This window comes from Drosophila persimilis, unplaced genomic scaffold (assembly GCF_003286085.1).
Source record: "Drosophila persimilis strain 14011-0111.01,24,50 unplaced genomic scaffold, DperRS2 tig00000191-arrow-pilon, whole genome shotgun sequence".
In the NCBI taxonomy this organism is placed as follows: Eukaryota; Metazoa; Arthropoda; class Insecta; order Diptera; family Drosophilidae; genus Drosophila; species Drosophila persimilis.
The window spans coordinates 6,529,894-6,547,154 of NW_020825298.1; the positions used below are offsets into that span (position 1 = coordinate 6,529,894).

Sequence of the window (17,261 nt, forward strand, 5' to 3'; positions counted from 1 at the left end):
AGCTCCTCACGAATCTCGTACCATCTGTAATTATTGACCGGAGCCGTGCTTTAATATCGCCAGCAAATCAGATCACTTCATAATGATAATAATCACTCAACCTGCTACACATTAAAGAGTATCAGTACATCAGATCAAAGAGCAGGCAATTCGTTCTCTTAGCTTGTGGCGCTCTCTTAGGCCAGAGCGTGCCAACGCAAATTCATTCATATCGAGCACAAAAAGGTGTATTTAATCAAAAGGTAAGGTCTTCCCGCTCTTCAAGTCACATGCCACTCGATCGCTCTCCCTCTCTTTGTGCATCGGTTGCTCTCGTGGGGGCCACCCTCACCCTTTCTTCTATACACTCTGCTCGCACGCTAAAAGAATCGCCACTTGTCGTTCGCACCAAGAGAGAGAGCTCAAGCAAGCTCAAGAGCACGAGTGGGAAGAGAGAGAGAGCGAGCGAGCACGAGCCGCCGCACGATGGGCTCCATCGGCGCAGACCGATTGATCAGTTTTCTGCTGCATTCAGCTTTCAGCCGGTTGGGTTAGTGATTTTTCCAACGCTCCCGAGTGCGGTTCGGTGTAACGGAAGCGAGAGCCTTTTGTGGAGAGCCAGAGGAGATTTTTCGTCCGATGCGAGCGAAGACGAAGACGGAGACGAACAAACAAATAAACAATAATCGCAATAATAAACGTAATTCAAACAATTAATCAAAACGCGACGATCAATGAAACACACACACACACAACGAAAAAATGTTTATTTAATTGGTATACGGCTATAAAAAATACTTACAACAACAACAACAGAGGGAAAAAAAGTGCCAGTGAATGAGATTGTACTTAATTTTTACGTACAAAATACTAGCTGTAAATGTGTGTATGGCTTGCCTGTGTGTGCGCGTGTAACAGTGCCAGTGAGTGTGTGCGTGTATGTGAGTGCGGCTTTATCAATTGCTCCACATAAAAGTTTTCATTGAAGTGTTTGACGACAACACACAACCAACCCCAAATAGCCAGCCAGCCAGCCAGCGAGAGCGTACGCGAAGGAGGAGAATCAGCTTAAAACGGTAATTAAGACAAACAACATACTCTACTCCGTACTCTTCTTGATTCGGCCATAAGCAAATGATTCAGCAAATTGTTCGATGAACAACTGTAAATTTTGATTGAACTACAACTACAATTACAATTAGGAAAACTACAACTACAATTTGCGGGTGACGAAAGCTGCGTCAACGCATGCTTGCAATTAGTGTAACTGTTTATGGGGTGGCTGTTTGCTGTCGCCGTCGCTGTCGCTGTCGCTGCCGACGCACTCCGTCTGTCAAAGTAGCAGGCGCAGGAGGGGACGAAGCTTCTCTCTCTCTGCTTACCGCTCTTTCTGTACAGTGAAAGCTCGCTTGAACGGTAATCAATCACCTTTGAATACCTTTGAACGCTATATAAAGTCTTTTTGTCCTCGAGGAGGTCCCACTGTAGTTTGCCAAAGTATTATTTGCCATTTTGTCGCTTTCATTAATTGGCTACCTGTCTCTCCTCGCCTGTTGTTGTTGTTGTTTTTTTTGCCTCTCTTTCAAACGGTAAGTGCAAATCGGACACTCTCTTTGCTTACACCTTCCTTTCTCTCCCTCTCTCTCTCTTTCTCTGCAGATATAGCCCTGTCTCTGTTTGTCACACACACTTGTTGCCTGCTCATTGTTTTTACAGTTTTTAAGTGGCGCTCATATCCGGCGTTTGCTTTTGCTTGCTTTTGGGCCTGATAAGCGCACTTACCTTCACCGCACACCCAAACACACACACACACTCGCACAATGTGCAGCTCGCCCGCTCACTCCTTTCCCCATCTTCGCGCTCCACTCTTTGTTGTTGCGGTTACGTCTCCTCTTGCCGTTATTGTTACAGTTGCTGCATGTGTGCGACAGAGTGAGAGAGAGAGAGAGACTGTGTGCAGTCTACCTGCATTTTATTTGCATTTCGCATTTTTGATTGAAACTTTGTTGTTGTTTTTTCCCCTCTCTATATCCCTCCTTCCTTCTTTTCCACCAAATTGCTGGCCTTGCCGTTTTTTTTTCGTACATTCTAAACTTACATTTTGTGATTCAGTGTTCTATAATGCCCAACTGTTTTCGGATCATGGCTCATTGGGTTATTCAAGGTTTTGGCCTATTTTGATCGCCCAAAACTTTCTGTACCCCTTTATCGATCACTTTTTGGGAAGTTTACCCATTAAGGGGTAGAGGGGTTAGGATTATATGGTTGGGTATTGAGGTTTTGAAATGAGTGTACAAAACATGCGACAAAGTTGAAGAAGCTTTAATCGATTTATTGTGAAATAGATGATCTTAAAGGGTACAAAGTGAACTTTCTATATGATCTTACATAATTCAACTCGGAATAGAACCTATCAAAATCTCAAGGGCGGAAAAAGGGGGTCCCTAAACACACTTGAACTATGAGTACACCTGATAGTACTCTAAAGTTCATAGATTGATAAAGATTAGGTCTCTGCTGAACTGCTCTACTATCGGGACTATCGTGGAAGTAAAATATAGACCGGAAAATGTGTTTATATTTTCAGTCCCAGATCCTAGAGATCCTCAAAAGAGCTCTTCGATAGAATTGAGCAACAGTTCCACTTCTATTACAAGTTAAACCACTCAAAATATTTATAGAACCCAATACAAAATGTGTTATACAATTCCTCACTGATCTCAGTCAATATTCGAAGGTTCTCACTCGTTATGCGATTGTTGTTAGCTCATAGATCCCATATATACTAGCGACAGAGCGTACCGGAGCCCATCTGTTAATCAGCGAATCTCAGTGCATCAGACATCAGTATTTTCCCCTGCTGCCTGTTGCTGCCCGTTGCCTCTGGCCTGTGCCTCTAGCCTGTGCCTCTGGCCTGTTGCATTGTGATGTATCAAAGTTCAGAATGTGAACAAAAAAAAGCACATTTCGGTTTTGCGTTTAATTAAAGTTCAGCACCTCGTCGCCTCAACTCAACCCACTCTCGACTAAAATCACGACATTTGCGATCATTAACACACAAGCACACACACATGCACATAAGCACGCTCTCACACGCTAGAGATCGAGTGTGTGGGCGCCCAGATCGGCACTCAATCATCTATGGGGGGGCAGTGGAGAGCCGTGGCTGTGTGGCAGACAAAGTGGATGCTACGAGTACGAATATATGATTTCACGAGGCGGCTCAAATCAAACAGAAACGCTTCGAGGCTGCTGCGGTCAGTGATTAACCTTAAGGTTCAGTCGATCTTTGATCTGTCAAAAGATCAAATTATAAGCAAAAAAAATCAGATACAGAGAGACGGTGAGACAGAGAGACAGAGAGAGAGAGAGAGACCATAACAAAATGCGATCGATCGTTTCAATTATGATCCCAGTGATCAGTGAGATCTTCCCCCTCAAAAAACAACAAAAAAACGAAAACGCTGACAAAATATGAGGAGGACAAGCACAGCGAGCGAGTACATAAAGTAAACTTCTTTGCTTTTCGGAGGATCGGATCGTATCGGACCGCTGGGGGATCGGTTCTTGCGGCGCAAGTTCATGTGACAAAAATGTGTCACAGTCAGCAAACAAAAAGGCCCCAAGAAAAGCAGAAGAAACGGGGGATAAAACAGAGTCGCGGCGATCGGCTTACTCAATTCCCAAACTCATCTCAAAGAAGGGGAAACTTCAGTGGAGTGATCTTCAGAAAAGGCAAAGAAAGGGCCACAGCACGTATCGAATTTTACATACCCTTTGGTAAGACATCAAAAACGCAGAATGTCTATAAAATTGGTGGCCCAATCTAGTTTGAAATACATCTCATTAAGTAATCTTCAAGTCGTTCCTTCGATACTACCACTTCCATATACCCATTAAACGCCCTCAAAGTGATCGTCACTTGATTTTTATTATTATTATTATTATTTTTCTTCTCCTCTTTTGCTGGTGGGGCAGAACGGGTTATGGATGAAGTTACTCTGGAGCTCTGTGTTGCTGTTCGGGATCGTTTGTCTTCGTCAAATATTTACTTTAGAGTCCGCTAATGACATGAAACCGGCCGGGCAGAAGGAACAGGGGCCAGAATTATGATGTGAGTTGCAGGAAATTGTTGAATTTGTTATTATTAGCATTTATATTCTTTATATTTTGTACGATGCTCGTACGATATGGTGCTCTATCAAGTGACAAGAGAGCGTCCGTCCGTTTGTGAGGTAAGCATTTATATGTCGCCTGATTATATGATGGATGATATCTGATAGCTCCAGCCCAGCCCAGCCCAGCCCAGCCATGGCTCCTCTGCCATCTGCTTGTTTGGGAAATTTTTCAATGAACTTGCAAATTCCATTCACAAAAACTGCCGTTGGAAGTTTGGCCCAAACGGAAGTCGAGACGGGTACTGGGACTGGCCAGAAAGGTCAGAAAGATGTAACAGAAATTCGGATTTTCGATTGCGAGATAATCTATCAAGGAATATTCTTTGTAAATTCCACGAAAGAGCCTTTGATTCTCGTTCTTTCGGTGTACAAGTGTCCCCCAAGTAAACGGCTACAATATGATATGATATTTTACAAGATTTAAAGAGATTCATTTATTGAATGGTCCACGAATCACTCTACAAAGTTCTCCTAAACGAACGGATACGATACTTTGCAAGCATTAAAGAGATGTTCTACTAGGAGAATTCCTGTTCCGCTTGATACTCGTTGATCTGTAGTAAAAAATGTCCCATAGGTGAACGGCTACATTCATTTTACAACCGGTAAAGAGATGGATACATAAATATGCATAGTATCTGGAATATGTTATGCTCTCTCTCTCCCACAATCTGGTTCAACATTGACGTCTATCTGGGTTCTCTAGTTGCATAAATTAACTGGCGATATGCCCTAGCATTAAGAACCGTATTAGATTTAATGTTTCTAATATTTTTGATAAATATTTTGGTTTGTGTCGCTTTTGTTGTTGTTTGTTTAAAGTGTGGAGCTTTTTTATGGTTTATAGCCAAAACGTGTTAATCCCTGCATATATTGTTTTTTTTTACATTTTGTTTTCGTTGTTTGTTTTTCTGTTAATATAAATATTTATATGCATTGAATGGATCAAGCTATAGGCTTTGGTTTTTGTTATGGCTTTAATCCACTTTTTGGTTCGGTTTTGGGCCTAGGTCTAGATTAAGCGTGCGTTCGTCTAGGTAGGTCAAGAGGTTGAAGATCGTTTAAGATAAGTGGCGGGGGAACTGTTAAAATATACAGTTCTCTTCGAACTTCGTTTGAAAGGTTTTTGTAGATTATCTGGGGAACTTTTTAGAAACTGGAATATTATGCAATGAAAAGGTATTCTCAAGAATATGACAGTCATTGCGTATAGTTTTTACTGATTTTAATATTCTGATCTAACAGATACAATAATTAGAAAACCCATAAAAGTTCTTTGTTAAACGATTCAATATATTCCGATTTGATTAAATGATGATCGAAAGTGTGAATTAATCATTGATTAAAAGATGGAAAACGATTTAGTAAAAGATGTATGCTATTTCATTCTATGAATCCCAGCTTAAAATATAAAGTTAAAATTTACTGAAAAAGAAGAGTCCTTTATAGAAGAGCCAGATATGGTTTCCTCTAAATTTAAAAAAAAATAAAACGTGATCCATTCTTACAGCCAAATTCAAGAAAACAATTTCCAGTGCCAATATCCCGCACTCTCCTTCTCTCCGTCGCCCATTCTCTTCCAGAGTTGCTTAGCAGTAAAGGGCGGGTTTTTATGTTTGGCACGTGCTCAAAAATCGCCCACCACTCCGTCACACGCGTCACGGCTAGCTTCCAGAGACTCATCATGAATGAGCCCTTTTTTTAGGTTCTTTTTATTGATTTTTAATTAATGAAAATGAAATAAATTAAGTAATTTAAATGGCTTTTGAGGCCCACGAAGCTCGCTTTAAATAATAGAGTGCCTCTAGAGCAGAAGCAATACTGACGTCTTTTCAAGAAACCTTTACAAGAATATATGTAAATATGCATACCGCTTCAGATCTTCAGATCTTCAGATCATCTTCAAAATATGTATCTACAAAAACGATCTTGCAATCTTTTCTGCTCTCTGTAATTATCTTAAAAGTATTTCCTTTACAATTTGTAAGCTGATCATTTGTTACGAGGACTCTGCAACACGCAAAGCTGTCAGTCATGACCATAAGCACTCCAGTCATCTGCTTCCGCCTCGTTCGCTTTTGACCTGCATTTGCAGGTGTCACTTTTCGAGTACAGTTGCCACACGACCTGACCCCTCAAGCCGGCCCCAAAACGATCTTTGTCGTCTTGTCGGCCGGCCACTTCTTGGCTTAAAGTTTTTGTTTTGTTTGCTGTCGTTGTCCCCAGCGACAGGCTGCACTGAAACTGGTGCAAGACGAGAAGAAAACATAAAAAATACTGAACTCAACACGCGCTCTGGCTGCAGAGGCTGGGACTGGGGCTGCGGCTGGGGCTGAAGCTGGGGCTGAAGCTGGGGGCTGCCCACACGCCTCGACATCGACTTGACTCCAGCTTTGGGTCGGGTCTCAGTCTCGGCCCCAGTCCGTGTCCCTGTTCTCCCTCTATCCAAAAAGAGTCTGCAGTCAGTCTGTCGTCTGACAGAGAGTTGAGTTGTAGTTTGGTTAACAAAAAAAAAGCAACAAAAAAAAAAACAGTAAAGATAAATGCATATTCGCAGGCCGGTACTCGTACAGTGCGTTTCGAAGCAGTAAGTGTAGGATGAATCGAAAATGAATTCAAATTTTACCGAGTTTTTTAGGGAGTAAAGACTGAAATACAATTTTTACCTCAGAGACATACTATTTGGTAGAATTCTATCAAAAGGCAGAGTTCTTTTGGAATTTTCAATTTTTATCACATAATATCTGAATATTACTCTCAAAAATCGTATTACATATGATGATTGTATTTTTCCCTTTTAGTGTTGTAATAGTTATATTGGACGAATTAAAAACCCAAATATTTGAATTATAATTAATTTTTTAAGCATTTCAAAAAGTTTTTCAACGTTGCGTATATTTTTCATCGTTACAGCTGATACAAAAAAAAATTTTTTTGAAACTAAATAAATATCTAGAAAAATTTGATCATATTAAAATATTAATCTTAATATTTTATTGGGGCGAGAGGTACTGAGAAGTATCGAATTTTTCGATACAAAAATAGCTTCTATTTCCATTTTTTATTTAATTTATAGAAACAAAATATTTTTATTCAGAAACAAGTATTATTTTGAATTTTTATTTAAAAACTTTGAAACAGGAGTTACAATAAAAATAAAAAAATTGTTTTTATTTTATAATTTGTATTACGAAAATTATAGACATTTATACAGGCATTACCCGGCTCAACGATCAGATAACCAGAATTCCATACGATATCGTATCGAATGGTCTCCTCCATTCGATTCATTCGAAATGTTAGAATGTGTGCGTTCGTTTATTGGAAATTCAATGTGTAGATAAATGGCAATATCTCTCTAGCTTGCCAGTCTTACAGCTGCGAAACGCACTGTTCTGAGTGTGTGTGCGGATATGTCCTAGCAATTGGCAGACTCCTAAGCAAAGATTCGTGTGAGCAGCGTGTGCCGTAGCCGTCCATCCACAAACGAGGTATATAGAGTACGAGTATCTATATCCACATGAGTATATGCACATGAGATACCCCCCCCCCCACACACACTCACACACACACTCACACAGCGGCAGTGCCTACTAAAAGTATATTCAGATCAGTTCAAACTCTCGACTGAAGTGAACTCTCGAGGCGCGCAATATGTCGCTGTCATTTTGGGGACATGTTTGCATGTGGATGTGGATGTGGTTGTGGATGTATCTTTGTATCTGTGACTGTGTCTGTGTATCTGGGGGAAGTGCGAGTACGAGTATCTGTGTGAGGGCAAACGGGCGTTCGGTTTTTGAGGTCTGGGCATCGGTCGATGTCGGTGTCGATCGGTCGTACGGTCGCTTGGCATTAGCATTTTCAGTGTTGTTTTATTTTTAGATGCGCGCAAAAAAAAGTCCAACAAATATCCAACAAAAGCAACAAAAAATTGCAAGTGTATCTGAATGTGTCTGCCCCGATGTTGCTTGGAGGTGACTGACGGACAGAGGACTGAGCGAAAGACAGACTGACAGACGGACAGACGGACGATCTGACGTTATTTTTGACAGTGTGACAAACGGCTCTGAGAGAGTGCCCCCAACGACAGTTTGCACCACATTTATTATGTGGCAGATTGGAGGGCCAGAAGAGAAATGGAGACAGCCACGGGGAGCTCACTTGAGAGAGAGAAGAGAGATATCTCATTGCAGATCACTGGAGATTCTAACTAGGGAAAGAGATAGGTCATATGGCGATCCTTTAGGATGAAATTCAAATCTTGAGTTGATAAAACCTCATATTGAGGTTTAATTTTGAGGATTGGGATCAAATGGAAAAGGAATATTTGGAAGATCATTTTGTTATTGATCTTGAAAGTAAAGGAACTGAGAAAATTGTATATATTTCAAGATAAATATAACCAGAGATACATTTACAAGTATTTGAGGTTCGAAAAAGTATATTGATGATAAAAAAGACAAAAGGATGGACTTAAAACAAATTTGTAATCAAATATCTATCAGAATTCCCATAGATTTCTAATCCTAGAATGGTTTCCCCGATTCTTCTAGTGAAATATGCAGTTTCGGTGAGAATATATCTAGAGATAATACAGCTTTTCTTTCTGTTCTGCTCTACAAATGCTTTGATCTCCACTTCCTCTAAGTAGAAGATAAGATTAAAGAAGTCTTCTTAGAAATCATGAAAGATCATTATCAGAAAATTTAAAATAGGAAAATCCCACGTCATAGTTCAGCCTGTCAGCGATTTTGAAGCCATAAAAATGGAGTATGGTTTTTTCTGAAGGATAAAGCCTCAAAATTAACCTAAAAGATGACGTCAGAGATTTGTGTAAATTCGAAAATTCTTTTATTAAATATCTCCTTCCACCTCTTGGGTTCTGCCCTTCAGGTCGACCCCCTCTTTAATTAAAACCTTAATCAAATGAAAGCAACAGAGCATAAATGCTAAGCCACACTGTGAGAGGTTAAGAGCGTGTTATCCCCCGACGTTGACTGTGGGACGTTGAATCTTTCGGATCTCTCGGATCTTTTGGTTTGTTGGATCGTTGGTGTTGACGCGTGTTTGGCAAACGATTCAATTGCTACGAGTATGAACTGTCGAACTGTCTTTCCGTTTTGCAGGCGGCACAAAAGCGGCATCTCTTGCCATCTCTTTCAAGCCTTTTCTTTGGTTTCTTACGATTTTTGCCATCATTGAAGATCGACCCACACACAGGCCCAAACGCTGAGGGAGACATGGGGCCCATACTTCAACACACCTTGACTTGCCCCTCATCAGCCGGCCTGGCGGCATTCTGTGGCATATACTCACTCGTACTCCGCATACGTAGTATCTACCTCGTTGTCAACTTTTGTCGTTGTTGTTGCTGTTGTTGTTTTTCTGGCTGCGCCTCACCTCTCACCTTGCCACGGGGTCTCTGGGCTCTCCTCAGCGATCTGTCGCCTGCTCTTCGGTTGGTATTTTTTTTTTGTTTGATTCATTGATGTACTGCGTGGATGTCGTACGTTTTAGGTAGAGATATTCATGCATATATGTATGGTATGGTATGGTATGGGATCTGAGAATATATAGCCTACACCCCTGGCAAAATATTCATTTCATGTTGAGATGATTTGCGGTTGAATCTCTTGCGTGTGGGGTTCCAAAAAAAATATACATAATTTAATATGAATTTTTAAACAATTTAATCCAATGGAAAGCCCATAAATTGGGGTTTTATTAATGGAAGAAAGTTTTTTAAATCAATAAGGACAAAAACGGGAAACCTCTTAGGGCTCAATGAATAAAAGGTCAAAGTGTACCGCTTTTGAAGATTTTAGAAGACCCTCGACCCTATCTATGACACTTTCTTGGAAGGACAGATGTTGGAGCCCCAAACTATGTTTTAGTTCCATGGAAGACGAAGTTCCCATAAGTGAAAGGATATATTCTTCGAGGGATCAATGCAAGTTTTTTCCACAAGTAAAATATAATTTCTCTGCGTGTAGTATCTGTCGGATATGTAGATACATATCTCTTCAGTTTTTACCTATTTATCTAACCAAACGATTGCTGTCATTTGACTTTTTGCCCGGCCAACAGGCACGGCACACACACAAACCCAGATAGATGTTCATATAGATATACATATCTATATATGAAAAGCAAAAATGTATCTCACAGATACCCGCACACACACACACACACACTCGTACGTTCGCCAGGCTGCCTTTTGTTCTTCTCTGCAGTTCGGAGAATTGTTTTTGTGCATTTTTTTTGTTTTTTTTTTTGCAAAAGATCACAGACCTTCTGACCTCTCTCTCTCTCGCTGAGCGCCCTGCAAGCACAACAACAACAAAAGGCAGACAGACCTGAGGTTGGGGCTCTGCCTGAGATACAGATACCGCAGTACTACAATATATGCATGTCCCCTTTGCCCCTGGCATCTCTCTCCCCCCCCGTCACCCGTCCGCCGTTCCTGCCGGCATCGGTCGCAAGAGTTCTAAAAATATTTCGCCGCCAACTCAGGTCGCCGTCGACGTTGCCGTCGCATCGGTCGTCGGTCGTCGGTCGTTGGTCGTCGTCGCCGCCGATCCCGTCATGGCCCGGTCGCCTCTGTTTCGCCTTTTTGGTCTCGTTTTGGGTTAAGTGTGCGGATCTCTCATCTGTGCCTGTAGCCTGAAGACTCTATATATATTTATATATATATTTATATATATATTTATATACTTGTACCGTATATATTGTATATAAAACAAGTAAGAGTGATTAAAGTGATTAAAGTATTACGACTATGCGGGTACTTAATAATCGGATTTATCTAGTGTAAAGGGAGGTTGGAAGTGGTCTTCGATGCGTATAGGAATTTCGGAGTAAGAACTATCCAAATCGAGAGAAATCAGCGATTACATTAAAGAAGAGAGAAGAGTTTGGTATGCAGTATTTTTCTATATTATGACTTTAATACTTAACCTTTTTTTGGTATTTTTTTAGTAAAGCTTAAGGATTAAATGTGTTTGGGAATTACCATAATATCGTCTTAATATTGTTGTATCCAATGATCTTTAAGTGTGAACAAATTATTGATCTTAAAACTAGATCATTTTGTAAATAATCTTCATTTGATATCATTCCACTAAGACCTCAGGATTCTTGAGAGATAATCCTGTGGTTGGGAGTCGTGGCCCACGTATCTAGTCCTCAGTTTCTACGAAATAGATTCTTTAAATCTTATAAAATACATTCGTAGGTCTTTCCATCTTCCACCTAGTGAGAAATATTCTAGCTATTTCCATACAGCCCCGTCCGTTAGATCCCTTACTTTTTCTTAACCATAGCTCTTCAAGAGTCTAACATACCCTTGGTACTCCACGATCAAGGGGTATCCAATATACACGTATATATATATATTTATTTTTCTTATACTTTTTATTTGACGTCTGCTGTCTGCTGTTTGTGGCTGTTGCTGTTTTCTGAGTTCTGTTGATCTAAAGGTTGTTCAGGTCGTCTCCCCGTCCATTTGGAGCCACTCATCGATTTCGATTTTCCACTGAAAATACACACAAATGTCATGCGATAAGGATAATGCACAGATTTCTTCATTGGAATATTATGGCATTATATGGGAAATGAATATGCAGATGGTTTACCCGATCCATCGATGGAGTGGGGTTACGGTTCTATCGAACAACAACTGGACAAACACCTAGAAAAAATACATGTGGGGGAAAGTGCAATGCAACACTGGACAAATAACGGAACACAACTGCAAACTGCAATATGTCTGGTGGTGCTGCTGCTGCTGCCACCAGTTCTGCCACTGTGCCGCTGCTCCTGCCCCTACACCCCTACCCCTTCCCCTTCGCCTTCCCCTTCCCCTTCCCCTTACACTGCTGTTTCTGTTGATTGACGAGTGACGAGGCCAAAGTATCAAATGGCCAGGCGACGGACGCAGCGACGGCACAGATATGCGTCTGCTGCGTCTCTCTCTATCGCCCTCTCTCTCTCTGCCGCCTATCCACAAATACAGTTATAGTTACGCCTACACTTTGTTATCCGTCAGACGGCTCTGCTCTCTATCCCTCTCCCTCCATCATTCTAATACTCTACCTCTATCTGTCTTCCTCTCTCGCTCTCTCTCTCTCTTTGCTCCTCTTTCTAAAGTTGTAGAGCTGTTGTTGTTTTTGTCGGTGCTGTGTTGTTACCGTTTTTTATCGCCGCTTCGTTTCTCTCTCGCATTCCGTCATGGCCGCCCATTCTCATTGCCACTTGAACTCTGACCAGCTGACCTTCAGTGAACCCTTTTTTTGCACTCTGAGCATATGGACTGCAGTTCACAAGAAGAGAACAGAATAGAAGAGAGCAAGATACCAAAAGAATCCAAAGAGAGAGAGAGTAGAGTACAGTGTGGTCATCGGAAAGGAGATTTGTAATTACAAATCCACCTGTCTCAGTTGTCAGCTTTTACTGTACTGATAAAGCACTGTCGGCTCTCTTGCGTACGCTCTCTTAAGCTTTACCGCACTGATAACTGAGACTCTCTTAAGCCCAGAACATTCATTCATGCACACGAGAGCATTTACTGTTCCTCTCTTAAGCTCTGCCAAAAAGCCAAGAGCTCCGAATTGAATGGATAACAGAAATGGTTACAACAAATCAAAATTAAATGTAGGAAAAACTACCCAAATCATGAGCCACCTGCCTCTTGTGTGAGCATTTACTGATCGCCCTCTCTTAAGCTTCGGCTCTCTTTGATATCAGCCACAGCTGACTGTCTCACCTCACAAGGTGTCCGACTCTCTCTCTCACTCTCTTTGGCCTGCACGTGTGTTCTTCCTCTTGTTCGTTTTGTTGTTTTTTGTTTCTTATTGGACGAGGGCTCGTTCTTATTGGGTCTCCGTTCGTTCAGTACGGTTTTGTTCGTGCTCGCGTCGTCGTGTGCTTTGTGGGCAGTGGAAGGTGTGCGAAAAAAGAGCCAAAGCTCCCGCTTTATCAGTGATCGATTCGCGCGCGCGTAAATACAGCCAGAATATAAAAAATATACACAGCAATATTACAGCGTGGGAGTTGTACCCAAAAGAAGATTAAAAGCTTAAAAGTGATTAAAAAAAAACGGGAGCTCATCGCATCCGTCACATAACGGCAACTCGTGCAGAGAGTGGGACCACAACTAATCCCAAAACTAAAAATAAAACGCAAGGAGATAAAACAAATATAAAAAGTTCATTCTGAAGCTGCTTTCTGTTTGTTTTTGTACGTCTACTGGCGGATATTTTTACACAAAAATCTCACGTGTCCCCCCCAAAACGACGACGGATACAAATCGGTTTTCGCGGGCAGGAGAATAGCCTCTGGTGCACGTGACCAACAATTAATGAATGAGACAGCGAAGGAAAGCAAAGCGAAAGAGGGGTGCAACGGTACAACGTGCGAACGAGAGGGCGTGTGAGAGCGAGCGAGAGAGAGATAGGAGAATAAGTGATAATATTGTGTGAAAAGAAAGAAATCCCGAACATATGCTAATCCGAGAGCTCCAAAAAAGTGAAACGCAAAAAAATCAAGTTTAAAAGTCAAAAGTCACCCAAAAAAAAATAGCAACGAAGATATTCCAAAACCGGGCCTCAAATAAACAAAATTTTGAAAGTTCAAAGCTACAAAATACACACACAAATGTTGATTATCCAAATAATATATTATCTGTATTGTTAGATCCATAAAATTCAAACAGCAAACTAATTAAAAAAGAAATCCATTTCCAAACGTAAATTAAATATAAATAAAACCACAACAAAAAAAAGAGTGCAAAAAGTGTCGGAATTTAAATAAATTTTAATCTGTTTAAAAGTGCAATTAGTGGGCGATACAACAGGAAAAGGTAATACCAGAAAATTAAGTCACTCCAAAAATACCAAAAGAAAAACAGAAAAATATTTGTAAGCAACAAATTAATTTTTAAAAAATTATAAAAAAGGGAACAATAAATTAAAGAACATTTTTAACCGTTGAAATTCGTAATTTTTAAATGAAATAAATATCTTGATGAATTTCATCCGTTTTTAAGACCATTTGTATTTTGATAAAAAATGGGAAAACTCCAGTACCAAAAAACAATTGGGGTTTCTCCCATAGAATTGTTTTTTGATCGATAGCAAAAATATTCAATCCATCAAAGCGCTTTCAAAGGGAAGAAGTATAAAAAATCGAGTAAAGAATTATAAACAAAAAGATATGTAGATGGAATAGAAGATCCGATATGCAGTCGGAGGTTCAGCTGTTGAATACCGTAATGCCGCCTGAGAACCAAAATAATAGGAGGAAAAATCGAAAAAATAAATAAAGTATCGATTTCGTCTAGAGGACAAAGGAATAAACTCAAAAATCAGCAAGAAATAAAAGAAAAGGGAAATAATTTAAAGACGCTAAATATTGAGACTACTACGGCGGATACTAGGTCTAGCCTAAATGACATCTTGACAGCGTCTCAATCAGTCAATCTGTCAGTGCGGCAGCCACTGCTGTTAGTTAGCAACAAATACACGTACCACAGAATATGCAACAATAGACACTTGTTGAGGGCAATCAACGTTTAAACAATCAAAAAGGTAAATTCAAATTTCAATTTGAGTTGGAAAAAAAAACACACACCTAAAACAAAGCAACAACAGAGACAGCAACAGAAGCAGAAGCAGAAGAGAGAGAGAGCAACAAATAAAAATGCATAATATAAATGCAAAAAGCTGTTTAAATATTTGATAGCCGCCAAAGCGACCTTAAACTTCTCCTTTGTTTCATCGACACAAACACAGAAAAGGTTAAAGTTCCGAACCAATTTCAACGAGCCGCCAAGACATGCCTTAATGTCATATCTGATTCGTGGCGGGGCCTCCAGCACTATACTATATTTAAGGAATTTGCATAGTTGATGGTGAATCAGAAAGATGCAACCTATAAAGGTGTCCAACTCTAACTGAGCGTTTCAATCTATGAAACTTAGTTTTAGTCGGAATTTAGAATAAATAATGTCCCTAATATGAATGGAAACACTTTGGAAGATCTTTCTGAACGAATTACAGCAATGAAAAGCCATTCAAATGGGAGTTTTCTTGAAAGAACTTGGATCAGATTTGAAGCAGAATATTCATGGTTTGAGTTTACGATCGAATTGTGGACAGATGTAGATACAATATTATCCAGAGGGATGCGTTTCCACCCTTAAAACTCACCCTTAACAGCTAAGTCACGCTGGGAGAGAGAATATACTGAAATAGGAATATGATAGGAAAGGAAACCTTTTGTACTTGGCTTAAGATCTGTAAGCAATTCTCTAATAGCTTCAAAATGTTCCTGCCGCTAATTGTACAATAAATATTATGGAAAATATCCAACCGTTATCAAATAATACCCGAAAATTCATACATTAACCCAAGAAAGGCATTAAATTTGACAGCATTTAATAGCATTTAATTACCCGAAAATAAAGCGTAAAGAGAGGAACACTCGTGGATACATTTGACAGGCGGTAAATTAATTAAGCAAACACCTGACGACTAGACAAATGCACACTTGCAGATACAAAGATACGTGCACACACACACACACACACACACACAGAGATACAACCAGTATTATGATGATGATGACTACTGAACCGTTGCGAGGGACAGACAAAACGAACAAAGATAAATTAGCAACATAAATGGCCAAAAACACAACTGAAAATTGCTTGCAAAAGCTCTCCGGCTTTGGCCTGGCTCGGACTGTGGCTCTGGCAACTTAATTGAAGAAGTGGTCGAGCGTAAAAGTGTTAAAATAACTTTATAAGACTCATGATTTGTCCATGCTCTACCCTCTCGCCCCCCTCTAACCACTCACTACTTACTACTTATTTCCTCTGCCTTCACTTTTCCTTCTCTCACTTGCAGAGGCCACTCGTAGCCCGCCCCACGACAGAGCGAAAGAGACACACACACACACCGTCTGGAAAGAGCAAAAGAGAGAGCAGCAGCAGCAGCAGCAGCGGCGGTGGTTTGACAATATGTTGAGCCCCCATAATGAAGGAAATTGATACGGAGACAACAGTAGTATGGCCAGCCTGGTGTTATTCCGGTAAGTAATGCTCCGTGTGCCCCTCCGTGCCACCTTGCCACTTGCTCCCCCCCGCCCCCAACTTCATTCCACTTTCAATAGATGCCTCGGGGAGGCGAGTTGAAAAAGGTGTTGAAAGTTCAACTATCGCTTTACGCTCTTGTTTTGGAGACGTCTTTGTATCGTCTAGTACCCTGTAGATGGGGGACTCAAGGGAACTTGGAACATGAAGAGGAACATATCTATAATGTATCAAAATATGGTTTCCGTTTGATAATACAATCGTTTGAATGGCAGATAATAGAGGATATATCATTGTATTGTAATCGTACTACGCTTTAAAGACTGATGGAAGGTTTAAAAGATATTTCTAGGAACATTTCTAGTTCATTCACGCCTTCTCAACCAGTGTGGCTTAGCAGCTAGCTTCAATCACGTGATATATTGATGATTTTTCAAAAGAATACGACTGGGATTGAGATTGTGGTGGAGGTAGAGTAGTGGTGGTGCGCTTTCTTAACGGCTAAGTCACACTGGGAGAGAGAATAGGAATATATCATTCAAATTTGGGGAATTCATTCTCCTTTCCCCATTCCCCAAAATGGCTTTTAATCCAAGATTCCACCAACCATTACCTTCCATCCACAAATGTGAACGATCTTCTGTTGGAGCTACAGCATTAGTCAAATCCCATGGACTAAAATACTTTCAATACTCATTCGCAAGAATAGTATTCCTATTATTAGACTCTTGTAACTTTTGCAACTTCTAATTGACATCCCAATACACAGCAAAACATAAACGTTTAAGCGCTTAAATGTTCGGCAAATTACTCAACAAAGCTGTTTCCTAATGAGTGTTCTTTCGAGTGCTTTAATGAATCATAATAATACACCAGATGAATCATTCCATTCTCTAGATCTGCTACACGTCCAAGGGGTGTCTCCATAGTCCAAACATTTCACCTCATTTCTATTTGTTTTTTTTGTCGTTTCCTTTTGCTTTATTTGGTTATTGGTGTTCTTTGTGTTTTTC

General features: G+C 40.4%; 1 protein-coding gene across 3 annotated transcripts in view; it reads left to right on the plus strand.

Annotated features, from left to right (window-relative positions):
• The first annotated feature begins 574 nt into the window (after positions 1-574).
• Positions 575-17,261, plus strand: part of LOC6589510 (homeobox protein 5) — a 74,215-nt gene continuing 57,528 nt past the window's right edge. Inside the window, exons 1-2 of one of the 3 annotated variants that reach the window (XM_026988441.1) lie at positions 575-1,055; positions 16,064-16,247. In XM_026988441.1, the coding sequence (XP_026844242.1) occupies positions 16,193-16,247 (55 nt within the window). In that variant the 5' untranslated portion in view covers positions 575-1,055; positions 16,064-16,192. Of the gene's footprint in view, positions 1,056-4,072; positions 4,094-13,953; positions 14,017-16,063; positions 16,248-17,261 lie in introns of those variants that run through there. The other 2 variants (XM_026988443.1, XM_026988442.1) reach the window with 2 other exon arrangements.